Source organism: Periophthalmus magnuspinnatus, chromosome 10, assembly GCF_009829125.3.
Source record: "Periophthalmus magnuspinnatus isolate fPerMag1 chromosome 10, fPerMag1.2.pri, whole genome shotgun sequence".
Lineage (NCBI taxonomy): Eukaryota > Metazoa > Chordata > Actinopteri > Gobiiformes > Gobiidae > Periophthalmus > Periophthalmus magnuspinnatus.
In genome coordinates this window covers 4537194-4564990 of record NC_047135.1, presented here as the reverse complement: position 1 = coordinate 4564990, position 27797 = coordinate 4537194, and the positions used below count along the sequence as shown (strand labels likewise).

General features: G+C 40.3%; 2 protein-coding genes across 4 annotated transcripts in view; one reads left to right on the top strand and one right to left on the bottom strand.

Moving 5' to 3' along the window:
- The first annotated feature begins 1511 nt into the window (after positions 1 to 1511).
- ctnna1 (catenin (cadherin-associated protein), alpha 1) overlaps positions 1512 to 27797 on the top strand; it is a 71038-nt gene continuing 44752 nt past the window's right edge. Inside the window, exons 1-7 of one of the 3 annotated variants that reach the window (XM_033974459.2) lie at positions 1512 to 1676; positions 3497 to 3617; positions 3857 to 4052; positions 10506 to 10672; positions 10799 to 10918; positions 12918 to 13187; positions 15505 to 15708. In XM_033974459.2, coding sequence (XP_033830350.1) covers positions 3513 to 3617; positions 3857 to 4052; positions 10506 to 10672; positions 10799 to 10918; positions 12918 to 13187; positions 15505 to 15708 — 1062 coding nt within the window. In that variant the 5' untranslated portion in view covers positions 1512 to 1676; positions 3497 to 3512. Of the gene's footprint in view, positions 1883 to 3496; positions 3618 to 3856; positions 4053 to 10505; positions 10673 to 10798; positions 10919 to 12917; positions 13188 to 15504; positions 15709 to 27797 lie in introns of all 3 variants that reach the window. The other 2 variants (XM_055224995.1, XM_055224994.1) reach the window with 2 other exon arrangements.
- Positions 21663 to 26775, bottom strand: lrrtm2 (leucine rich repeat transmembrane neuronal 2). The gene is made up of 2 exons (XM_033974460.2): positions 26137 to 26775; positions 21663 to 25505 (listed from the first exon to the last, which is right to left on the bottom strand). Exons 1-2 carry the CDS (start codon positions 26138 to 26140, stop codon positions 23863 to 23865), a joined length of 1647 nt encoding a protein of 548 aa, XP_033830351.1. The 5' UTR covers positions 26141 to 26775; the 3' UTR covers positions 21663 to 23862.

Here is a 27797-nt window from a genome sequence, read left to right as displayed (position 1 = left end):
AATCCCATCACTTATTGTTTCCTATTTAAGGCTTATACGTGCGCCACTGTGTTTTTAAACTCCATACACCTTCACTAGAACCATTTTGGATGATATAAAAGCTGGAATTGACAATCTTTACTGAACTAAAGGTGAAAAATAGCTTGTAAATTACCAGTACATGACATCACAAGGTGGAACAGAGCATTTTAAGCTTTGGAAATGTAGACAGATAATAATAAAGTGTTATTCAAACATGTGTGAATGAGTCAAAACACAACTTTGGGTATGTTTTTGAGGGAGCACTACAGCAGAACATGGCTTAAAGCTCACAAGAGTCAGTTTTGTGTAATATACGAGCTTTAAAAGTCCTATATTACTCAAAACAGACTCTTGTCAGCTTTAAGACCTGTCATAATGTTGTTACGTTTTGTTTAGTAGAGATTGGCTATTCCAGCGCTGAGATTATCCAAATGATTCTAGTGAAGGTGTATGGAGTTTAAAAACACAGTGGAGTATTTCCTGTACTGCGTGACATCACAAGGTGGAACAGTGTTTTCAGTTTGAGAGAAGAACTCAGCCTAAATATGCAGGATTTGTGTGTTAATCTTGTGTGAATGAAACAAAACGCAAATCCAGGTCTGTTTGTGATGAGGAAACAACATTATAACATCAGAAAATAGCGTAAAGTGGCCCCTTTAAAATATGATTTGGTTTGGAAATCATATTAAAGCCTGCAACAAGTGTCAAACTCAAGGCTCGTGGGCTAAATGGGGCCAACTGTGTCATTTTATGTGGCCGACAAGTTAGATTAAAAGGTATGACTGCTTAAAATGTCATCTTATCGGGAGATGCGCAGTTATACAGCCATATTTTTTACATTTATGGACATGCATGTGGAATATTTGTAACCTGAATAAGTAATAAAGAAAGAAACAGTTAATTAACAAGTTAAAAAAGTAGTTTATTTTACATTACATCTGACCCTTTGAGGTGAAACATTTTGCTGATGTGGCCCTCGGTGAAAATGGGTTTGACACCCTTGAGCTAGGCTATCAAATGACCCGTGCATTCCCCTATAGGCAAAACATCTTAGACCTTATCCTACAGTGTTGTCCCGTAACGCCATTAACAAAACTGCACCTGCCTCTTTCTAATCTTAGCCTACAGTCCTCGGGTTACTCTTGTGATTCAATAACAGGAAAATGGGACAATTGTGCAAAAATTATAAAAAAAAAACCATAATAAAAAATACACTTACTTTACTTTGTTTATTAGTAACTTTTGGGGAATAGAAACTAGGTCAGCAGAAAGTAAACACAGAACTAGTTTTGCAGTGTATGAAGCCTGCAGCTCATTTATGACCTATTTCACCCAGCACACACACACACTGTTGGATTCCTCTTTGGTTCTCTACTGTAACATTAGTGTTTTTATACAGTTAAACTTAGCCTTACAGCTGCCCTGACCCAACTTCGAAGGAATCTACCATTAGCCCATATAAGGAGCGTCCACAGAGAGAGCCCCGCCCTGCTCACCTCCCGCGCCGCGCTCCTCCCGCTTTCCCGGCCCTGGTGCGTCCTGAGGCGGCTACAGCCAGGAAGTCCGCCCGCCCCTCCTCCCTCCTCTCCTGCGTGTCATCCATTGTTGGGAAAGAGACTGCGACATCGAAACAGGACTTCACCGAAACTTCTGAGGTAATTCAGAAACAATCCAGGCCTGTTGTCTCTGATAAAACACCGCAAAGAGTTGTTTTTATCTGTTTTGTGAGGATCGACCCGGGGGAAAGGAAAACCGGAAGTAGCGGAGAAACACAAAAGGTCTGAAAACTTTTGAGGAATTCCATAGTTCCACTCCTCCATTTTGAACTTTTAAACTCAACTTTTGCTCAGTTGTTTTGGGGGTGAGTTAAGTCTGGTTCTGTTGTTTAATCTACTCTGTGATCGTAGGAAAGTTTGCAGTCTGCGTAGATCTTTGGAGCGGTTTGTAAAAGGCTTATCTTTAGCCGTTGGAGCAGTGTTATGTCGGTTAGCATTAGCCTTAGCCTCCCACTCTACTGTGCGCGACTTTACTGTACTCTGCGACACTTCAGGACTCATTTAAGCAAAGATATACGATATTTCTTCAACGTATGCCAAGTTTCCAGTGGTTGTGTACAGTATTGGCGTGTTTTGTACATAACTGTGGGTATATAATGTATAAATTCACAGTCGGAGTGAAGCTAGCTCTATGTTAGCCTGTACCTCTCAGGTGTGGACCCGCCCTTAACACGCTGAGCGACGTCACGTGACCTGCTCTTCTGTCAATCAATGTTATACTTTGATTGTTGAATTATATTACAGCGATTTTGTTATAGCTTGACACTTGTTGCACATTAGGATGAATTTATATAGTGTAGTCCATCATCAAGGAAGCTTCCTTTGGTTAAAATTAACTTTGTCAAATCAACATGTCATTGTAATCTTTAGTCAGTTTGTAGTAAAAGCCAAAATGTAATCTGTCAACTGGATAAAAAGCTGTACAAATTGACAGATTTAATTTTGGCTTTTACCATGGATTAGACCTGGACGACTGAGGGATTACACAGACATCCAGTCAGTATGGTTATGGAAATGTGAAGAGCAGTCAGCTGGTCAGGGGTTGCAGGTCAGTTTGGGTTTATATCCAGCAGGTATTCTCAAATCAATTTTATTTTTACTATCTACTTCTGTTAAAAATAGTTCCCTATGAATGTGCCTATGCATTTCAGAGCTGATATGCAGTAAACATTTAACCAAAAGTCTGCAGTAGTATTCAAGTTGTCATTATCACTCAGCCCTCAGTCTGTATCCTCCATTTTTTCCTTCACTGTACTGCATAACAAGCTAAACTCAAACCAATGTATTGTTCACCAAATTCTAACTTTGCTTCTGAAGCAGTGAAGCCCTAGGGGCCTGCTGATTATCCCTGCCCCTCTGTGTTTGATAGGTAATCAATGGAGTTGCAGTCTCAGTGTGAAAAGAGAAATCGAAAGTAGGCCAGTGTATAACTGTGCTCTGCCACGCACCATTATTCTGTGAGGACAGGCCAGAAGGGCTCTGCCTCTGGTCGTTATGCCTGAACTCTAACACAGTGTATGCCTGCATGTTACTCAAAATTATAATAACAGAAAAACAGCATCACAACCACACACGCTGTAGGCGAATCTTGTTTTTTTCGAAGCAGGAAACGATTTTTGAACTGCAGTAGTTAATTGACCGATACTCTCCTGAAAAATGCAATCCACAGATGCAGTAACAGAAGCACATATTGGAAATGTGTCTTTTTCAGTTTTATTTGGATTATATTAATATTGACAAGCTTCAGGGCTGAAGTCTCAGTATGTTCACAGAGGTATTGAGCTTGGGTGGATTTTGCCTGTGGGTACTGAGTTTGCTGGGCAGCGTTTGTCGACAGGACAGATTCACTTACATGATGTGTCTTTAGGCTATAGGTAAAATTGGGAGAGTAACTCAGATTTTTACTCTGTTTTTTCCAGGGTTGTAACAGCCACAATGTCAACCATCAACACAGCAAACATCAACTTCAAGTGGGATCCAAAGAGCTTGGAAATCCGCACTCTTGCTGTGGAGAGGCTGCTGGAGCCTTTAGTCACTCAGGTGAAACAAATCTGTATAACATTGTGTGATAAGAAAGCATATCAGTTTTATGTTAAATATGGTTTTACAACTACATTCTGAAATTATGTAGACTCTCAATGTTGACAGAAATTTCTCACTTGCTGTTGACTTTGAAGATAAAATTGAATAAACGTTTGACCAGACGGTGAACCGCTAAGTCTCTGTATGCACTTTTTTGTCTAATCTTGTTAAACTATGTATTTGTATCTGGGCTTTAGGTCACTACGTTGGTTAACTCCAGCAACAAAGGCCCATCCAACAAGAAGAAGGGGCGCTCCAAAAAGGCCCATGTTCTGGCTGCTTCCGTGGAAACCGCCACCCAGAACTTTTTGGAGAAAGGAGAGAAGATTGCGAAGGAGAGCCAGTTTCTCAAAGATGAGCTCACTGCTGCTGTGGAAGATGTCCGCAAGCAAGGTATATTGAAAACGCACTTATTGGAGCAGTGTCTGTGCTTGCCAGACTATACTGAGCGTCTCTTATGATAGGAGAAATCATACATAACTTATAAGCTATGTACATATCATCTGCCTCTGAGGACAGCCTTAAAATAAAAATTCACTTTGTGAATGACAGATTTGTTTGGTATTGGATGTTTGGGCAGCCCAGTAATAGATTCATTTTAGCTCTGGGTAGACGTTTCACATTCATTTGATGAATTAGGCTGCTGGTGTCTGGCTTTCTGTTGGGATCCAATTTAAGCATGCCTCGACCCTGAAGTGCATTGATTCTTTTTAGTGAAAGAGTAAAGAATCTAAATAGTGTCCAAATCTGTCCACTGTCTGTGTTCTCAGTGTGACTGCTTATTTCTACTGACTGACTCATTGTCTGAAGTACAAAACAAAGCTACTGCTTTAGAATCTTATATTCAACATTAACGACAGCTGCAGAGATCTACATTACATTTTTCTGTATTCATTCACAGAGAAATAAGATGAAACCTAATTGATTTCAAAGTGGAGATATTCACTTGCCATGGCAGCTGTTATTAAGAGCTGATTGTAGTAAAAGTAGCTATGCACCGATACTGGTAACGAATTTCAGCACTGAGACTGGAAAACTAGCTGGATCAGGTATCCATTCCATAGTATCAGTTAAGCCGATATCCTGGTTGGGCCTTTAACTGGATGTAATAAAACTATTTACAGGCAGATTTTTGCTTAAGTTTCATGTTTCAATTTTTATTCATACAAAGCTGTTCAGTGTGAAGGATAAACTGAAGGAGAAATAACAGTTAGCACAGTTGGATCTCTTGTGAAACAAGTGTTTTAAGTTATTTTTTGTCTCTACACTGGTATCGGTTCATATCGGGTATCCGCAGATACTCAAGACTAAAGTATTGGTATCATATTTGAACTGAAAAAGCTGGAGTAGTGCTAGGTCTGTTACGATAACAAATTTTAAAGTTTGATGTATTGCTGAAGTAAATAAACAAAAAAGTTGGAACTAATTTATGCCACTGACAATAATCCAAGAGCAGATTTAAACAAACAAAAAACATTCTACAATATTGTTTAAAAAACGTGAGCTATAATAAATAAACTGCAGAATGAAACAGTTTAGTTTGCATCTAATGAGTCATTGAGTTATTGATTCAACCTTTTACGGCTTAAATCTTATGGTATAGCCCCAAAATAACCAAACATTTCCTAGTAGTGCAAAGAAAAAGTCCACATGATGAATATTGATCTCAAAAATACATAGTTCACGCTTCATATATCAAACAATAAGTTGATATAGTAATTATTGTGCCAGGCCTAATTGGTGCATCACTAAATAAAAGGATGCATGCCCTCAAAATAATGAGATATTTACACAGAATAATAATAGTATCACCTTCAACAGCAAACTGCAACCCCATTCACAACACGACTTTACTAATTAGTTTTTAAACAAATTAATGAGGTAACAGTTGATCTGATTTCATTTTTCCCAAACAAGGCAGGCAGAGGTGCTGTGTATTTTTGCATGTTTCAGTCCCGCTCGGTTTTGGCGTGCCACTGAGCTGTTAACACTCGTCGCTGTTTGAATAAGGTCAAACATGTTCCCTTTTCAAATGCTGCTGCTTTGGACCGGTTTTTGGTTATTGATGCGTTCAGGGAAACTTGTTTGTTGTTTTAAATGGCATGGTTCCTTGGTAGTGTGATCAAATTTCTTCTTTGTCGGAACATGCCCAGCGAAGCATTTCAGACCACGCTTCCTGTACGGCTCCCATTTTTGTGAATCTGTTTTCTCTGGAATAGATGTGGAGCTGATTTAGTCATCTTATTACATCAGTTTAGACAATATTGTTTTTCATCTTCATTAAAGTAGTCAAAATAATCATTATGGTTCAAGCTGAGACAAAATCATGTTGTTTTCAGTTGTTAATTTACCAAAATGTAATTGTATTGTTTGTTCTATGCAGTACGAAAAAGACAGACTAGACGGGAATCCAAAAAGAAACATTGCGTGACTCTCTGTGTTGTTCCAGGGAAGATTGGTAGTGGTGTGCAAAACATACAAACGATGCTTTTATTCAACAGAGATAACTAAATTACTTCCATTTGTTTGCAGCTAGTGTGTGATTGATGCGAAAGCCGTTCAGATGTCACAGACGGTTCAGATATATTTAAATACCCTCGTGTCTTGGGGGAATCAAACCATACATACTCAATTTCCAATTCAATTTCATGCCTCCCTCAAGAGTCGGGATTCCTGGGTCAAATCAGCTGCCAGTGGAATTACCATTTGTCTTGCAGTGGCAGGTTTCATCATGTAACAAGTTTCATTTATCCCTTTGTGCTTCACCTGATATCTGTGGCTGGTCTGACACACTGGAGGACCACAGAGACTGGGGACTTGTGACGGCAGGATGGCTGTTATCGCCGGTGTCAGCGCACTGCTCCCCCTGGTGCCCGTGCTGTTCGATGTGCATGTAGTGGAGCTGGATGACATGTCAGCAGATAGCCCGCACAGAGCTCCGGGTCTGGGGACTCCACTGTAGTTGTGCTAAAGCTTCCACTGGGCTGGAATTCACTGCGTTGTTAGCTGGTGCCTATGCCTGGCTGTCAGCAATGCCAAGCTGCTCAGTGGCGCGTGCCTGGACTTATAATACAGCTATTGAGAAGGCACACACCCCACCCCCTGCACGGAGAGCACACTTCCACCCAACTGTGGCTCATCAGCTGTTTTTAAAGAGAGTACTGATCACAGCGATACCACTCACTGTTTGATTGTAATAAAAACAAATCCTTTATCCCTTTAGCGATACCTGTTTTTCACTGTTTTTCTAATCGCGAGTGCGCACTCTTTGGCCACTTCAGCACGCTCTTGTCCTTGCTCTCGCGGCTGCCCTTCCTCCTGTCTATGTCTCTCTTGTCCTGCCGCCCGCCAGCCCGCCCGCCTCATTGTGTGATATACATTTTAATCATTTCTGCGTTCTCTTGGTGGGCCACAGGTAAGCCTTAGATGGATGAGAGTTTATTAAAGGCGCGCTGATCGCTATCTGCCCCCTGAAAATGGCCTTATTGATTTTGTCCGTGGGAGGGGGGAGATGGCGCGTTGTGTTTTTGTGTTGTGTGTGCTGTCGATCATTTGCACAAACCGCTTCAGTGCGCTGTTGGCGAGGGAATCGGCGTTAGATCTTTGTTTTGGAGATTGATTTGTGTAATTGTTATCCTGTTATGTTCTGTAAAGTGTAATATTTGCACTGCTTTAACCAGCAAGCCATTACTCATCCACTAAAAAGGTTTTTGATTTGCTTTGTCAGATAGCATAAACCATTTAGCTAGAACATCTTTTTTCATTTCAGTCCAACTTTACCGTCTTGAGAGTCGTAAAATGGCTACATCATCCAATTAGACTCACCATTTTGGAAAATTATGATTAACATTTTAATTTTATTTTCTGACATTTGACAAGAGTACTTCTCTAATGTAGTTTGGTAATGAAAAACTATCAGATGCAGTCCGTACACGAGGCGTTCTTGCGAGGAGCTGTGTATTTCATTACATACAATATTTTATGATGACAGTTGCTGCTGATGCGGCACCACAAAAAGCCACAGGCACCTCTGCTTCACACTCAAAGCACTTTTTGGTCGATTTGACAGACTCCCGCATCACAGTTCAAACAAAATGGACCCATGCTCACTCAATTTGTGCTGTTTTTTTTTTTTCTCAAATCTATTGACACAAACATATAAATTCACATTTAATCCTCTCGATAATACATTTTGAAGCACGATATATCACTACAGAGAAATATTATGATAAACGATAATATTGAAACTACTTTATGATGCAAATTAAGATTTAAATAATGCAAGATAATAACAGTAAACCATTTTAAAACACCCCAAATCTCCCCACCTCTCAAAGATAAAGTACTCACGATAAATATTGAGGCCCAAAATACATAGTTCCAGCTTTCATATATTGAATGTTAAATCTATATTGCGATTATCGTGACAGGCCTCAGCAAAGACATAAAGTGTTATTACCTGGAGGGGACACTAGGGGCAGGCCAGGGGTGTTCGGTGACTCAAATTTTTAATAACACAAAAGCTCCCTGTGTCAGCGGTTCTCACGTTGTCAGATTGGCCCCAGTGCGGAGCTGCTATTTTACTGTCCCATCCCTGACATTACCCTCCTCCCTTAAATAAATGACAGCATCCCCTCAGACAGGAACAGTCTTAGAATATTCATTATGCCCTTTTTAATATTTGCTCTCTTCTATCGTTTTGTAATACACTTCTAATCCAAGTACAAGTGCTTCTTAAACTAATAGTGTAACTTGGCTGAACACATTTTTATAGCAAATCTATCCAAAGTGAAATGGATCTGAGTAAACTTGATATACAGGGTGTCCATAAAGTCTTTTATTATTAAGATATCTTGTCAATTAAATTTTTTTTAATCACTTGTTCTATTATACTCACTGGTTTCCAAAGTGTTTTATCTCTTTTTTATTCACCTCTATATGGGCACCATTAGTCACATGAAGCACATCAAGACAGGACTGGATTTCTTGTCATGTTTGCTGTAGCAAAGCCTCATCAGTGGTTGCAAATGTATCTGTTTTCTTTTGATTTAGTTCAGTAATGTCCTGTATCTTTGTTGATGCACGATATCTTTTAACATGGAAGGAAATCCATAGGTGAGATATCTGTTGAACGTAGCCACAGAATTGGTCCATCCTTTCCAATCAAACGATCTGAACACGTTGAATGGAAGAACTCATGAAAAATGCAATGTGATTAAAAACTTTTATAAGCACTGAATACAAATCTAAGGAATGTATCTCATCAGTTGCTTTTATAATTACATTTTAAAATAATAAAGAGACTTTATGGACACCCTGTACATCAGTAGTTCACAGAAGACTAAACAATTTATTTAAACTTTAGCTCGAGTACACAAATAACACGAGGAGAAGTGATCCATATGCTGGCAGGGAGTCGGTGTTGCAAAGATATTTAATGCAGTTTTAAATTTGAGGTTAAATTTGGCCGCGTTTCCCCTGAAGTCAGCCATTTACAGATTTACTGTGGTGGTGATCTCGTGAGTCCACTGCGGTGTTTGATGCTCCTACCTGGACTAATCTGAAGGCCGTCATTTGTCTGTGTCATGGGCCGTGTATGAAGATGGACAGGGCATCATGGTCGCAAAATGGTTTACGTGAACACAATCATCCCAGCAGCGGTGACCACAACAGACCTAGAAATGGTGACTGATCGTCCTGTGGCGGAGGCGCGATTCTTCAGTTGGTCTGTGTTGACAGTCACTGGACTCTAAAGGCTGGATAAACAACAAAATGTGGTCTCATTGCTGTTGGTTGTTTGAGAAATGGACACCTTCAAAAATTCCTGTGGTGTGTTATCGACAAACGTTAATCTCTATATTTGATTCAATGGATTATCCAAATGACCTGTCACGATAATTCATTAATAATATCGACTTATGGTTCAGTATATGTTAGATGGGGCAATAATGTTTGGGGGTCAATATTTATCATGGGGACTTTTTCCTAGTACTAGTTGGGAACTTTTTATTTATTCTGTTCTACGGTGAAATTTGAGACATGGAGGGTTGAATAAATCACTTCTATGACTCATTATAGATGGAAACTAACTACCAAAGTGTTTCATTTTGCTGTGCGTTTATTGCCGTTGTTGCCATTTTTAACCTTTTCATACATTTTAAATAGTTTTTGGGGATAATTTTGCTGTTAGGTTCTTGTGTCATTGGCATAAATTAGTTTCAGTATTATCATTTATTGTCTATTTTCTTTAGCAATAGATCACACTTCACAATTTGTTATCATGACAATATGCTAAAAGTTTCCTGTAAATTTCATAAGGTCCAAGTTTGATTAAAGTAGTAGTTTCTTTTTTTTGTTTTCATTAGTTTGTCAAAAGTGGCACTCTGCTAGAACTAAAATAACATAATCCCATAAACAAAGTAAGGACTAAAGGACATCTAGATCCTTGTCACCACACTGTAGATGATAAATAGTCGCATTTTTATACAGCGCTTTTCTTCCTTGAAGGCGCTCAAAGTGATTTACAAGAAACCACTCACTCATTCACACACACATTGATACACCAGTGTACACAGTCACTGGGGTTAAGGTGGATTTTGTCTCATGCATTCATCTGTGAGAGCTGGAAATGCACCGCCAACCTGTGCGTCAGTGGATCTGAATGCTCTACCAATGATGTTTACGTTGAGAGGGGGAATTTAACTGCTAACCTTCAGATCAGTGTATCTGGAACTCTACCTCCTGAGCTACTGTCACCCATTATGTATTGCTTCGAACTGTAGTGGAGGAAGTGAGTATAAAACAAATTTGGACATTGTTGAGTTATTGTGGTGTTCTTATTTCTAGGAGAATCTATGAGGAGTGCATCTGGTGAGTTTGCGGAGGACCCTTGCTCTTCTGTTAAGAGGGGGAACATGGTCCGAGCTGCCAGGGCCCTTCTGTCCGCTGTCACACACCTGCTGGTGCTGGCCGACATGGCTGACGTCTACAGGCTGCTTCTGCAACTCAAACTGGTAGGGCACGCATTTTTAAGAATATTGTTTCACTTATTTTGATTTTTTTTTTTTTTTTTTTTCTTTTTCTTTTATTTTTTGTTTTTAGTTCATTTGCAGCTGAGCATTTCCCCCGTTTGTCCACAGGTGGAGGAGGGTCTGGTTAAAGTGCGTAATGCAGGAACTGAGCAGGACCTTGGGATCCAATACAAGGCTTTGAAGCCAGAGGTGGACAAGCTGAACGCAATGGCTGCCAAGAGACAGCAGGTAATGTGGGGACTAGCTGCAAGGTCATCTTCAAGTGCCTCATGGTGAAGGCGAACCTGAAACGTCACCACAACAGACACCACAGGGAAATGGACTGGGATGCTTTATTACAGAATATATTTGTTAGATTACATAATGAAACGGCTAATGGTTTAATATGCGTCATCATAGGCATGCATTAACTCGATGTCCACCACAGAAACATGAACGATTAAGGTAGCCGCCAATTTAACACAATCTTTATTCATTGCAGGCTTTCGTTTTAATGTGTCCCTTTTCTAAGTGCTAATTTGCCAGTGATCGTAGATGATTTTGTGTGGGATCTACTTGTAATTTCCTTATTGTTCTAGTTTGATTAAACCAGATGAACACCGATAATTAATTTTCAAGAAAATCACCAGTTTGGATTTCCTTATTTTGCGGGCTGTTTTTGTTCAGTTTAATAAATGCACCGCTATCACCCCTTTTCTCTTTTTATAAATTAACTGCGATCACATCTGAATCCCCTCACATTAAATTGCTAAGGCACATTATAATGGGCTGATTATGAGTGTGCTGTGTTACCGCAGGGGACAGGAATAAATCTGGGTCATCTAAAACAAACTCTGCCACACTTCCAGTCTTCATAAGGCCGTGACAGACTCATTTCGAATCTAAGTACATTAGCAGCCCTGTAAGTACAACACGATCTGTTCACCCCCCGTTCACCTTGTTGCTCCTCTCTTTCTCTCACTGAGCACAGAGAACTCCCAGTGAACTAAACAACCAAATTTAATCCATCTTTGCCCCTTAAACTGATCAGAGCACTTTACCAGTCTAGATGCAGGTCAAAGAGACAAATGGGTGTGAACCGGGGGGGGGGCTATGAGGCATTCAGTTCCTCGGTTTACTTGCGTTTTGAGAATTCTCTTTAAAGATGCACTATGTAACTCTACTGGTGGAGGGTACGCCACCTGCTCGTCTACATGGAGTTGTAGCTGCCTTGAATTTTCAGTAATATGGTAAACATCTAGACTTGTTCCGATTACTATATCACTTTATCGTTCAGTACATGAGGTGGAGCAGTAAAAATTTGGGCTCAATATTTATCGTGGACGTTTTCTTTGCAATAATGGGTAGATTTTTGTTATTTTTGTTGTAATTTAAGATGCATTTGAGCTGTCGAGGGTTTTCTGGTTAATTATTGCTTCATTTCTGTTATTTATTTGTTACAACTCATGGCTTTTGTGCTGTGTGTGAATGATATTTTAAAACTGGTTTACTGAGATTATTCTGCTTTATATCAGTGGTATAAAGTAGTTTGTTTTATTCAGTATATTGTGCTTCAATCCATCTTGCACTTAGTTAGTTATGGGTGTTTTTGTTGCTCAAAGATACTTTGAAAAACATGCATTCTTACTATAAGCTGGCCCACCTTTCCATAGAGCTGACCTGTCACTTGGCCTATTGGCGTCACCTGAGATTATTGTCATACTGTGAAACATTCCAGGCAAAGCGTAAACATTAGGCCTGTCACAATAATTACTATATCGACTTATCGGTCAATATATGAAAGATGGAACAGTATAGTTTGGGGTCAGTATTTATCGTGTGCACTTTTCCTTTGCATTACTAGAAAATTAAGGTTATTTTTTCGATATATGATAAGATTTAAGCCATAAAAGATTGAATAAATACCTCCTATGACTCATTACAGATTCAAAGTAAATGCTAACAAGTTTCATTCTGTTTTTTATTTATTTGCAGCTCATGTGTTTTTAGCAATATTGTGGATTTAGATTAGTTTGTTGGGTATGATCCCGCTTTAGGGTAATTGTGTCAGTGGCATAAATTTGTTTCAACATTATTGTTTATTGTCTATATTTACTTCAGCAATATATATCTCATTTCAAAATATGTTATCGTGACAGGCTCAGCTGCATACCTTTAAATTGGGCTAGGCCAGTTGTCTGTTTTCCCAGGTGTATATGTAAACGTACTGTCTGATCTGTCCCATTAGGAGCTGAAGGACGTGCAGCACAAAGACCAAATGGCGGCTGCTCGCGGCGTCCTGCAGAGAAACATCCCCATGCTGTACACTGCGTCCCGCGCCTGTCTCCAGCACCCCGACGTGGCCGCGTACAAGGCCAACCGTGACCTCATCTACAAGCAGCTGCAGCACGCCGTCTCGGGCATCTCCAACGCCGCCCAGGCCACCGCCTCCGAGGACTCCGCCCTCAACCAGCCGGCGGTGGGCGGAGAGCTGGCCATCGCAATCAACAACTTTGATGTAAGTTTGGTGATGAGTTAAAAGCACCTGGTGACCTCTCCGCACTGGTCCTGAACTTTTACTTGTGACAGATTTTAAATATTAACTAACACAAAGAAGTCTGGACAGTGAGTGAGTAATAGGGAAGAAAATTAGAGGGCGCGGGGTCAAGACGTAAATCACGGGTGAGTTATGTGGACAAATTAGGGCAGGGCTGTGGGACGTGCTGAGTGTTTCCCTGAGTCACAGTAGCTCCAGTTGAATGATGGGCACGCATTACAAAAGAGCATTTAGACACAGGCTGAAACGACTTCCAACTGATCTTTAAATATTCATGCCTTTCACCGTACGGTTAATTTAAAAGATGACGTATATAAAAATGTAAAGCAGTCTGTAATGTTGACACACAACATCATCACAATAACAGCTGGATAAAAGGTGCAGCTAATCAGACTAATGCCCCTTCGTGCGGTGAATGCAAAGATGATTACGCGCTATCTCAAGTGACTTTACCTTCAGCTGGAGACATCCTGTTTGTTATGCTGTTTGAGTAGTTTAGTCTGAAAGCTGTGTGTTTAAAGTGATACCAATTTATATGAGGCTTGCCTTAGGTTACAGGGGTTAAAATGGCTGAGCTAAGTTTGCAACACAATCAGAGTTGTACAAAAGCACTACGATATGCTATTTGGAGGTCAAAGTATTATTTTTTTATGCACTGAATAAACAATAACTGGACTGAGAATGAATGTGAATGAATTTACAAGGAAAAAAAATATGGCCAAACCAAACGCTATGGCTTTCTCCAGTCTAGACCTGTCACAATAAATTCTATATGGACTTATCGTGTAATGTATGTTAGATTACGCACTTTAACAGCTATTTTTGGGGGTGAGTTTGTGTTCGATCATAGTGTAGAAACCAAACCAAAATGTTTCTTCTAGTGCAGAGTTGGTTTGTGTCTATAATGTGTCATAGAAGTTCATAATTTTATCTTCTACAGCCTAACTCCTTAAGTTTGCATGCTGTTATTTATTGATTACAGTTCATATTTTTAACAATATTATACATTTAGAGTCAGTTTTTGGTGATAATTCTGCTTTAGGGTTTGATTTCAGTATTACAGTTTATCGTCTATAGTTACTTCCGCAATATATCTCATGTAAAAATTAATTATCGTGACAGGCGTACCCCGGTCTTATAAGCTCTACAATAATAAACTAAAAGCCTACCTTCACTAGTGCCCATATAACTGATTTATTTGATCTAATTTGCAACTACAAAACTGCTATGGCTGTCTTTGTATCGGTTAAATTGTAGGTGTAGCTGCCGCTGCTCTGCACATGAGCATACACCCTTATGAATAAACACGGTGGACAGTAGTAGAGCTCAGGCCGATCAGATCTTAATCAGATTTTTTATGACACTATGAACACCTTCCCACTAACTGTTTGTTTCCCTTTCCAGACCAGCTCCTTTCTCATCTGCTGCTTCAAGAGCACGGCAAAATTAGCAAATGAGTCAACCCCCTCGCAATTCACTCTGCCTCCCTCTCTTTTTTTCTCTTAGTTTCCCTTCGTCTATCGTGTGCTTGTTGCCATGGCGATACAACACGCAAGCAGAGGAGGTCAGATGAGATAGAAAGGGTAGTGGAGGTGGCCGCGCTAGACGACAGCATGCCTAATAAACCTCACTTCTCGCATTCGAATTGTATATTTAGAGGGGGAATAAATGCCCCGGAGTGCTTTGTCAAAGGGGGAAGTAGGATTTCTCTTGAAGCCACCAAACCGAGTGGTACCTTAACCCTCTGCATTGCCTCGACAGCATGCCAACTACTTCCCCTCTCAGCAGGTGCCTTGTCAATGCGTACATTTAAGTCTCTCCACCTCTCACATACAAGAGAAAGTACATTGAGCTACTTTAGCACTTTCTAACCCTGAAGTATTGTTGAAACCGAGACACTTACAAAAATAAATTACATATTCATTGACTGAGTAATCAGCTAATCAACGCTTTCATTTCACTTGCATGGCCAAATCATTTCATGGCTATAAATATATTTCGAAAAACAGTGTGATAACAATGCACTTGACTTTTTTTTGACCAGTTCACGAGTAGCACTTCCCTAAACTTATACTTTTCTTACCAATTGGACTTATAAATTTGTAGTGAAATGATGCGTATTGCTTCTGAAAAGTTACTGCGAGTTCCTTCTGAATACTGTTCACTGTTTCTGACAAAGCAGACCTTTGTGTTCCTGTCAGGTTTTTGGATAGCGCAGTATAATAACATGATGCCTTTCTACTTTGTATGTAATTTCCTGTCTGGCTTTTTCCCACAGAAACAAATCATCGTGGACCCCCTGGCGTTCAGCGAGGAACGCTTCCGTCCGTCCCTGGAGGAGCGTCTCGAGAGCATCATCAGTGGAGCAGCGCTGATGGCCGACTCCTCGTGCACGCGCGACGACCGCAGGGAGCGCATCGTGGCTGAGTGTAATTCTGTGCGCCAGGCTCTGCAGGACCTGCTCACCGAGTACATGGGCAACGTAAGTGTCACCACTGCCATTACTGTCCCTGTCCAAGCTCCCGCACACCTGCTCTGCTTCATGCGCACAAACTGTTCTGCAAGTCACTGTTGATCCTCTAGGCATGTCGTGATAATTACTGTAACAAATTATTCTTCAACAGCAGACAGATAAAAGATTTTTAGGGGTTCATTATGTTTTATTTTGTATTTTTATTTGCCTTAGTCTTAAACTTAACATTTTTTTGTTGTAAGGAAATGTGAACTGTAGAGGGGTAAATAATTCAGATAAAGTTCATTTCGAGCGTTCTTTAAGAAAATGGTTTCACTGTTGTATTTAGTCTTTTGTATGATATAATCTGATGTGCTTTAGAAAAGGGATTTACTAGGATAATCATGTTTAGGCTTTCAGTGGCATCAAATGGTCCTGGCATCAGTGGCCTTATAGATTACAGATGTATTTTCTGGGTTGAATTGAATCTTGAATTGTTATTGTGACATGCCTGTACCATTCCCTCTTCCCTAGTATAGCCACTACTTAATCTTCACCATGTTTTCCACACACAGTTGAGGCTGTTAGACTTAGGCATTTAAGGCGATGGACCGTTGGCGGTTAAGAGTCAATGTATAGCTTATGTGAGTCACAGACAATGCTACAATGAATAACTAGGAATGGAGCTGTATGTACTAGAGCACAAATACGTCTGAGGAGCCACTCTGGGAAAGTTAATTGCCTATGTGACTGCTAAGCTCTCTGTGGCTGATTGAATGTGTTTTTTATTATAGTAGGAGTAGGCCCTTTATTTTCAACTGCGGAGATTGATGTGGTCCACTGGAGAGCTATTGTCTGCTGGGATTTCATAAATTGGATGACAGTGTTGCCTCTGAACAACTTTTCTCAAATTACATGACCGGGCGGTAATAGCATTTAAAATATGTTGTGACTTTCCTCGTTGTCTGTCCCTGTGTAGCAGTCATTTTGACCTGATATTCTCAGGTTCACTTGGACAAAGATGACTGTTCGTTTTAATTACAAATGAAAAGCAGTCACTTCATTGTGTTTGCTTTAGCACTTGACACATTCAGTGATTTAAAGAAGCATCATGACACTGCTTTCCTAGTAATGATTTGATGTCCCCAGTTTCCATATTTTCTTTTCGCTTTGCCTTCCAACAACTGCTCCTTTCACCTGTCTCACTCTGTATGCAGGCTGTGTTTCTGAGTGAGCCGATGCTCAAATGAATTGTATTAATGTCTTATTTATGACCAGCTATGATCCAGAACTGCAGCACTTTCCTCTTTTCTCACACTCACTGCAAAGTTACTATACTTCTCAGTTTGTGTGTGGCCAATTGGCGTGTCACTAGCCCAAGCTTATTATTTAGAGGACAATCTGAAAATGCCTTGCCAATATCATATTGATATATTTTGGCATTTGATAAACAACACTGTTTTACGGCAGTCACCTTGACTGTTGGCCTGCACTGCTGCTGTATTAGGCTGTGGGAGCTGCTTGGCTTCAAAAATCTTAAATCTTAATTGAATTCAGAGCAGTCACTGGTCTCAGACGGTGCTTACTTTACTTGGCGTTGTTGTTTAAAGATGTCTTGAAATTCAATTGGTTCATTGCATAATCTGGCATGAACCGTGACCCACAACACAGGAAGTCAGATGTCACCTAAGTTTACTTGTTCTCTGCCTGTTGTGGTCCTGCTCCTGTTATTGCTCATCCAGGCCACTGCCACATTATTTTAAATCTGCACGCGTCATGCAGGTTTCCCTGGTCTGCTTCAGGACCCGTTTTCTACATCACCGGGCTTTTGCACAGTGCTCATATGATCAGCAGATACTTAGAGGAGCATATCTCACCAGCACACTGATGGGCAGGGGGTTGGGTGGGGACTGCTCTTTATTTGACCGAATGACAAGAGCGCATCAGCTTCTTGGTTTCATAACCCACTTGAAAAAAATGTACATGTCCACTAGGACTGCACTATATATCGCAATTGAAATCAAAGGTGAGTTGATTCAGTTAGCAAACCGCGATGAGTACTACAAAGAGCATAATATATTTTAATAGAATAAACCTGGCTGTACCTGTAGCTTAGACCTCTGCAAACATGTTCTGAAATTCACAAGACTCTTGCATTAGTTTATTTTTCAGTTTTCTCTGAAGTGTTTGTTCAGAATTCACACTCAGGGGCACTGAATCCTATTTTAAGAACTTAATACCGCAAATCAAATTACACTCTATATGCTTGTTATGAAAATAGCATCTTTTTGTGCAGCCCTAACGTAGGCCTGTCACAATAACACATTATGAAACTCGGGACATTGCTGAAGAAAATATGCATGATAGACGATAATACTGAATCTAATTTATGCCACTGACACAATAGCCCTAAAGTTATTTAAACTAAAACTATTCTAAATGTCTAATACGATTAAAGACATGAGCTGCAATAAATAAGCAGAATGAAAATCTTAATCTAAGATTTTAGCTTTAGATGGTTGAATATATAACATGCATATAACAGAAAAATAATAAAATGTTCTCCCCTAGTGCAAAGAAAAAGTCCCCGTGACAAATATTGGCCCTCAAAACTTACTGTTTCTTCTTCTCTATACAGTAATTAGTGTGACAGGCCTACTCTAATGTCCCCCCTTTTAAAATATAACTTAACAATTACATTTGCTTGTATTAAATGTGCTTGGTTGCTCCTGTCAAAAAACAACATATAAGAAAGAACTGAGACGTATTAATACAGTGCGCTGAACCCGGTCTCGTCTCACACTGTCACATCAGTGTTTTCAGGGTCAGGTTCCTTGACAGGGTGATGCCAGGTTTCTCCGACGTATTAAGCCACTGACATTTAAGGAGTGATGTATTATCAGTTTGGGTTCGATGAAAAGATCAATGTGGCCACTGTCGCGCACTCGTACCTCATTAAAACAACAGGCAGGCATCGTAGTTTAAAATGTAGGTGTAAAATGCACTAGATTTCACCTTTTTACGCCTTGAACTCATTTGCTAACTGTCATTTAAAGTGAGTGGCTTGGCTAAACACTGTTATCTGTAGCCGTCTACGTGTTAGCCAAACTGTATTGTGAATGCTATTATTCTCCAACAAGGCTGAAGCGGGAAGAGGACAGATTATGTTAATGAATGAGCTTTTGATGCTTTTGAGGAGAAGCAAAAGGTTCAAAGGGGCTAAACCTAATTTGAGACCAGCGCAAAAGCAGTTCAATTTATCCAGTTGTAATCTCATCTAAATGCATAATTAAAACAAATTACTCTTCACACAATGTAACACAGAAAGATTTAGTGTCCCCAAGGCCTTTCCTATATTTACAGCCTCCATAAAACACTGTTCTGTCAGTGAGAGCCAGTCAGGCACCTTTTCAGACATGGATCCGGATCTTCTGCAGCTTTTGAATTCTAGGGATGGTCCAGTACGGATTGGCTGTCATGCTGCTGTGGCTGATAACTGCAATTTGGAGCCTTGGCAAAGCCCGCAAATTTGTTAAGCGGTAGTTATATTCAAATTAACAGTTCACTTTTGTAAAAAATTATCACAAAATGTATTTATCTGAGCTATAAAATCATTTGTTGCATGATTGTGCAAACATACAGCCATATTTTAGCCTAATTGCACTTTAACTTCCATTTTTACTCCCCTCTCTGTTCAAAAAGACAAAAACGATGCACTGAGGACAAACTGGGAATGACGCATGGCCACACGGAGACTGGGGGATTTTGATATAAAATGTTGGTATCAAATACTGGTAAAATATCCACTTTCTCATTTGTTTATTTCCAGTGTTATTCAAAAAGTTAAAAAATATTAAAACATGTTCATATGCAGCTCTGCTAAACATTTAAAGGTGCACTATGTAACATTTCTGGTGGACTGGTGACACCTGTTTGTCTCCATGGAGATGTTATTGCGTTGCCTAGAATGATGGTGGCATAACCTTTGATTTTAAGTTCTCCTGGCACCAAATGTAACATGTGATTAAGCCAATTTGAAAATAAAACTCATGCATTTTGGTGCTTAATCGAGCTTAAAGACAGTTTTCCACCCTGCTGAGGGTGGAGCTGCTAGACTGTGCTCAGAGTTAAATCAAGTTAAATAAGCCAATCTTTTACCCTTCACCATCATTAAACATTCATTCTTAGACAAATGTTCACAAATTCTTATCTCACTTAGTCTTGCCATAGCCGACATTCCCCATTGTAGCCGTTTATCTCACCTTGAAAATTCCTCACATCCATCACCTGCGGAACTGGACCTTTTATTGATTTGACCTTTTTAATATTTTGTTTGAAATTATTCACCGCTTGACCTCATTGATTAAAAAAAAAAAAATCATTTTATTAACCTATATAATTTGAATGTTTTTTTGGTAAGGTTCTGTCTTTTGTTAAATGTTTGGGCATAACTCATGTGCAATGCTTTCTGGGTTGGAGACACCAATAGTGGACTGGCCATCTGGAGTGTTGGGATTGCTCCCAGTTGGCTGTTTTACAACTGGGAACAATGCATCACAAGAATGGAAAATAACTTTAAACACAGCTGAATGGCAGGGATATATTGCTATAACATCAGCCATTGGCCAAGGTGCCGTTAAGCCCTTCATCAAGTAGATAGACCTGTCAGGTACAACTATAACAAAGTATACCTATTAATTTTGTTCATGCAAGCATTTTCACTCAAGGCTTATTGGAACAATCTGAAGTTTTTGTAATGACTGTAGAACTTGGCTGACAAGGCGGTGCTGTATTTGGTTAAACTAGGTATTACGCACTTTACATTATGCGTAGCCTTGAGAAATAATTATGCCCCAAAATTTAATGTCATAAACTTTGCTAATGTTATTGGAAAATGTAGATTCTGTAGATTCTGGCTTGTACCTTTCTAAAATACTCTACTTAGTGACATTATAAGCTGTCCATTTCGAAATGGTCATGCCCAAAAGCACAAACCTGCTTCCCATACACCAACTTGAATAATACATTTTTGGATTATGCAAAATAAAGTGAAGATTGCATCATGTGTCGTGCAATAAACACATTAGAATTGTGTTTTTGCTTCCGGTCTCGATCAATATGTACGTCCTAGTAAGCATTTTCCAGATTTATCGTTGGCCTCGTAATAAGTACCTAAAGTACACAAGTGCTGAGTCCTTGAACCCAGCAGACTACTAAACCCACCTCTCCCACCTGGGCCTCCTGCACCTTAATTACTAAAGCAGGTTTTCTGTTGCACTCATCAAAAAAGAGCTGTTAAAATGAAAACACCTCTCCCAGTGTGATCACCTCGTCTCTTATTTTGACGTGTTGGCATCTTTGGAGAGGCTAACTTGTTTTAGACGCATAGATTTTGACTGCATTAGGTCATCTCTGTCTGTAATGCTACATTTTAAATCCAGCTAAATAAGCAATAATAAGTCATATATCGACAAATACAATTAATTGATATAATTTGATAAACCACATACAGTGACACAAAGGGCCAAAACATACAGACCTAATTTGTTGATGCGCGTTAGTAAAATGTCTGTAAAGGAAAGTTTGGCATTTGCAAAGTTCTCATTAATTTAACTTTACAAGAGTGTAGTTATACCAAACCTGCCTTTATGATTTTATCTGACAGTTATATTCATTTTTCTCAATATTAAAATAAGTTGGCTGGCAGATATAGCCAAAAACACATCACTAGTTGCATATAGTTGCAATATTTATTATTTGTATGTATTTATAATCAGTTAATGAAAGGTTGAGATCTCCTCCATTTAGAAAACCACTTGTATTCTGTATCAGATTTATTTAAAAATATAAATGGTTTTAGGGCAATTGTTGTTTTTTCACTTTGGCACATCTTATCCACTTTACACATATGAAATTGTACATTTACAATAGAAAAGAAAGGGGGAAGAAAAGCATTCATTTGCAAAAAGAGCTTGTAAAAGATTGGGGGTTGCTTCACTTTTTTGTGTTTTTATTTTGTTGGCAGGACAAAAGTTAGAGCAAGAGGATGACAAGAAGAAACAAAACAGTTTACAAAGAGCCAGAGTGCAAAGGGTGCAGATTTCTACAAATTCAGTGGAGTTTCTGATATCACTTGGTACAAGTTTAGACAGTGAGATGTCAGATGATAGACAACGTCTAAGAAATGTTACACACATCCTCTCTTGTTAAAAAGTGAGTCTCTACAAAGTTGGGTAGTGCCAATTAATAAGAAATCCTAACTGAGATGCATAAAGTGGTTGTTGACTTTGTAACATTATATAATACCTTATTGAAATGTTGAGATTAAAAGATTTTTGGTTTACACACATGTTGCCATAAGTTGTTTAAGATTCCAAGGAGCATGAAGCTGAAATACACAAGCATTACGATCTTAAGTTGAATTCATAGTGATGGCACCAGGCTACATGTTGTCGTGCACTCTCCCTCTTACTTTTTCAACGGAAACATACTGCTTAGTCACTTTTTCTTTGACTTGTTTTGCACTGTCACTGTCATTTGTTGACTCATGATTTAATTATTTGTGTCGTCTAAACTCCGATGCATCCTGTAAGTACTCGCGTCTCCATCACTGCTTGGCCAAAAAGATGCTCTTTTAGGAGACAAGGACATTAGCCTATCGTCCCATCACTTAGCCTCAATCTCCGTTCACCCTGCCCCCACCACCAAAGTGAACACAAAGCAGCGCGGGGCTGCGGCAGCAGCAGCTTTAGTCTGATGGTAATGCACATCCTCTCCCTGCTGCATACCAATGCGTCCTGACCCAGGCTCACTCTGCTCTTATCACTGGATCTCCATTTGCTCTGGGGTATTGACCACAGTTTAACTTGACACGTGTGGTTGTCAGACGTGAAAATCTGATGCGTATTCTTTTCTCTAACCCCATTTACTCAGTGTAAACAGCACCTGTGTCTATTTCCCCAGGAAACTTAAACACAAATGTCCTTGTTGTGTTAGTAGTCTGAAGGAGGAATACCCCTGGAACAGTTTTGAGTCACCGAACAAGCTAAATATTGCTGGGTCACTGGTGTGGCTGACAGAATATTAGATTCTTTTTGCCGCGTCTTAATTGGTTCAATCTTGAGCCTGTCACTCCTGATTAGTTTGAGGGGTAAAAAAGATAGGCCACTGGAATGGTTTCATTTCAGAGTGAAGTAGCCCCCTATCGGCTGTCTGCACCAGGACTCATTGTTCTACTATCGCAATATAAAACATTTCTCTTAAAGAAAATCAAATAACATCAATAAATGGTCTCTGTGTGGCACTTTCGGAGTTGTAAAAACCATAGACAACAACTCATATACTCTGTGTCCAATATATGGAAGACACCCATCTGTTTTTACTTGGCAGTAACAGTGACATATTAATAGTAATGGAGTAGCAGCTCCTTGTGTTTGCAGTTTAAAAATCACCCACTTTCTTTGCCAATTCCTTTAATATTTTTGCAAATCCCTTCAACTAAATGTTAGTATTTAGATTTTTGCTAGGGAATACATTTCAGTAATGATAAAATTTAGTTCTTTCAGCAACAGTTGTTTTTTTTTATTTGTAGCATAATGACACACGCATGTTTTCCAGATAGAACTCAGAATAGAGTTTTGTAATAATGGTCTTTAATGTATCATAGGATCCCCAAAACAGTGAAGCTACAAAGCAAAACATTGTGATAAAGTTGTCCAATTCAATTGCCTCTGTGATTAAGTGATGGGCTTACAGTTACTGTGGTGCAGTTAAAAAACAGGAGTTCAAAATCCACTTGAAAAGAAAAAATGTACATCACATTTCTCCACTGACTGTATTCTGTTAGCAGTGGACCTTTGGCCCAAATATTTTCTGTGCTGCAGAATATAGAGACAATGTGGAGACAAATCTCACAGTTTACAATTTTCTTGTTTAAAATGATTGCCCCTGCCTTAAACAACCTCGCATTCATATAAAAATAAATTTGTGACTATCTCTACATCATCCCTATTCTTTCAAATTTACTCTCTGTCATTGTAGCATTTAAATTTTCTCTTTTTCTTAAATCTCACTTGTAGAAATAAATCTTTTTACAGAAATTGAAAAAGAAAACCATAAAAGCAAACCCTGTATCATCTGAAATGGTCGAATGGCAAACCATATGTTTTAGGAATAAATAAGAGTTTATACTTCACACTCTTTGTAAGGCAGTTGCTGACATTTGCACTGCCCATAGCCATTGATGATGACAAGTGCCCCCTCCTCGTGGCTAGGCTCGTACTCGTTATATGGCACCTGTGTGGCTAGGTCTGCCATAGGTTGCCTTTGCTGGGTCCTCATTTGTCTGCGGTTTTGGATAGCTGAACAGTGGCGTATCCGGCGCAGGGTGGGGGGGCAGCACTTCCGTGAGATATACACAACGAAAATGATGAAAAAGAATGAAAAGAGCAGGGCCATAGTTCCAATGATTACCCTATGAGTCATAACGGTGTTGTCCATAGCCGAGAAGTCATCCGTTACTGCTGCCTCTTCTGATATAGCGGTTGTAGCTTGAGCAGTGCGTGGTATCGGTGTTGTAAATGTTGTGGTCGTAGCTGTGGAAAAGCTCACATATTCCTCTGCATAGTCCTGCGTGGGGGTCGGCTGCATAATTCCAAACAAAGAGCTTGTGATTTCGGCAGCTGTAGTAGCATCTGTGGTCGTGCTTGTGGTTTGAACAACCGGAGCTGAAAAATTCTGACAAAGCTGGAATCCATAAACTGCATCCAGTATCTCCTCTCCTTGGGCGTACTCAGGACTATGGCAGAGAATGGAATGTTCCCACCTTCCCCTAAAGGTGCTTAGCCAAGTGGCTAGAGAGCAAATCCTTTTGGTACATTCCCAAAGGTTGCTGGACAGCCCAATAGTACCTAGAGACTGCCACATATCCAAGACTTGTGGATCCAGACTGCTTAGTTTGTTGTTATCCAGAAGTAAAATCTTCAAATTTGGCAGCGTTTGAAACACATCAGGTGTCAGGACTCTGATCTCATTTCCTGTGAGGTCCAACTTTTCTAAAGTGGTCCAGGTCCACTCCATGCCACACGTCACATTGTTGATCTTATTCCACTGCAGATATAGAAACTGTAGGGCAACAAGGCGCGGGAAATGGGCCAAGTTGATCTTGGTCAGTTGATTATGCTCCAAGTGGAGCTCTTTAAGTTTAATGAGCCCAGCAAATCCATTCCGGGCCAAGCTCCTTAGACGGTTGCTGCTTAGACCCAGATATTCCAGGCTACGACAGTCCCAGAAAGCCCGGACAGGGGTGGTGCGGAGCAGGTTGGAGCGAAGGTGGAGAATCTGAAGCTTCCTCAGACCGTGGAACAGTTCAGGCTCCAGGGAAGTCATCTGGTTGAAGGACAGGTCCAGGATCTGCAGGTTGATGAGGTGGATGAAGGTTGTGTTGGGCAACTTGGTGATTCGATTGGAGCTCAGATTGAGGTCCTTGAGCTTGTACAGCCCTTGAAATGCGTCCTCTTGTACGGTGGTGATCTGGTTGTGGTCGAGATGGAGCCACGTGAGCTGGCTGAAGCCGTAGAACTGGTCGGGGCTGAGCTCGGTGATGCTGTTGTGGCGCAGGGACAGCCCCAGAGCACCCTTGTCCACACCATCTGGGGGGGCCTGGAGCCCCTGGGTGTCGCAGTAGAACTGCAGGTCCTCACAGCGGCATTTCTGAGGGCAGGTTGTGCATGTTGCAGGAGGCAGCAGGCACACGAGGAGCATGCTGATCACACACGCACACACAGCCGCTGGTGCTGGTCCCACCAATGGCCACCTTGAATGGAAACCTGGGTGGGTTGAAAGATAAGAAAATGAACTATGGGGCGGGAAAGCTAATCTCTGCAGAGCACTTATTACTTATTCATGGTGACGATCCGGCTTTCTGTGCTTTCATTTTTTTTCTCCCTGTGCACACTGGCTTTGGTACAGCATGGGCAACTTTGATGTTGCATGTGAACATGTGTTCTTTGAACTATGGCTTTTATGCCATTCAAATGAACAAATAACTTTTAGACTCCGATGTATATCTAAATGTGTTTCAATGCCAGACGCGGGCTTAGAGGCTGTTTAATAATAGCTCTTCTCAATACACGCTCTGTCTAAGCGTTTGAATGCAGCTTCTCAGGCAGCGTTTGGCAAATTTTACATGATTTAGATTATGTCTCTCCAATTTGCTGTATTTAGATGTTTGTAATGTTTTGTCTTATTTTCAACTTTACCAGTTTTAATCAATAGAACAAAAACTTAAGCCAGATGTCAATGAATTCATGGCAAATTTTCAACTTGTGACGGAGGAAAAATGAAGGACAGTTGCAGTAAATGGACAAGGCTGAGGAGCTTTTAGTGCTTAGCCTCCCTCTCCTTTACTTGCATATCCTATTCATGTCCAGACCTGCAATATAAAAGGGGCTAACTTACCCATTCTTTTGTGCACATCGGAGGCTGCATTCAACTGTCCTTTTCCGCAGACTCTTGGAGCAACCAGATGGAAGAAGAATCCAAAGGGAAAAAACCCTTTTGATTAAGCACAAAAGGAATCAGCCTCTTTGGGAATAAAGCAATTCGGAGCCCACACAACTGAAACAAAATATGAAATTCCATGTCCCAAGCTTTTTAATCCTTGTCTTTGTGCCCATTAAATTCCAAGTTCAGAATGTCCAAGCTTCATTTTCCCCCTTGCCAAAATCCTTCAGACGTATATTTCTATATTTTCTCAAGTTAATCAGTTGCATCCAAAATGACTCTGGTGATCAGGCTCCCCCCTCCTGCTGCTCCTTCTTTCTCTTATTTGTTTCCTCTCAGCCGCGGTGCCTGTCACCTCCGACGCCTAATTGGAGTCGAATGGTCCCCCTCTCCTTTGCCGCGGTCCTCAAAGCCCTAACTTGTTGATGTTAGGCAGGCGCGGTGCTCCCGATGCCGGTGGAGAGACTCAGCATAGCCTCTGCAGAGCTGTGAGCGGAGCCCGTCTGCTAGCGGAGACGCAGGGAGAGAGAAAAAAGCCGAGCGGGGAGTCAGGGATGTTATTCTGTGCTTTTTGTTGCAGCCACTCAGTGCTACAGAGTGGTGGCAGCCTGGCGTCGATCATCACTACCATTTCTCTCTCTCCTCCGCTCTCCCACACAAACAGCCGGCCGCTCGCTCCATGCCTCAGTCACTTGCTTTTTGTCTCATACGCACTACTTGTGTGCACCTCCAGTCTTCTTTTCCCTCCCCCTCCTCCCCCTAAAGCTCCTCACCATCAGAATATTGATAACTTGAATGTGTTGCAGCAGCTCGCCAGTGAAATTAACCACTGCTGTAAATCTTGAATCCTGCCTTGTTGTTTTGCATGCAACGTATATGAATGTACACGGCACACATAAATAAACGAACATTACAAAGCAAATATGTTTCATAACATCTGTTTCTAGAAAATGTCAACAATGGTAGAAGGAAGGTGCTGTATGCTTGTATCTGGGCAGAAGTGTGGAGGTTATGGAAGCATAGGGTGTCTGGCTTTTATTCATAATTTAAATATTCTGAGTGCCGCGCTTTAATTTTTGAGCAATGACATGTGATGTATGGCCAGCTGCTGTGTGATAAAATTAAACTTTGAACATGCAAAAGGAGAAAAAACTCTTTGAGCTATAAATACCGAAATGAGTGCAAGCCAACTAATACAGATGGGTTTGGCACTCAAAAGGGCAGTGCACCTTGTGTGTTTTTGTGATTTGATGCTTTTGGTTTTATTATGCTGTTTGTAAAGGTTATTTGCCAAAATGACAGTTAGGGATGCACCGACCCAGCTTTTTAAATTCCGATACCGATTCCACTACCGTGGCTTTGAGTATCTGCCGATACTCGATATCAAATGCTTCCAGTGCAGAGACTGAAAACTTGATTTATTTCCTTTTAACCAAAAATAAAATGGGATAGAACTGCTCCAAATGTGGTGTTAGCTGTGTTACGTATCTTTTTGTATAAATACATTTCAAACATGATGAGACTGTGGACCAAATGTGACAAGTAATATAGGATATCAGCTGAACTGATATTTAGTAGCTGAAATCCGATTCAGCAAATTTTTCAGTATGGGCACC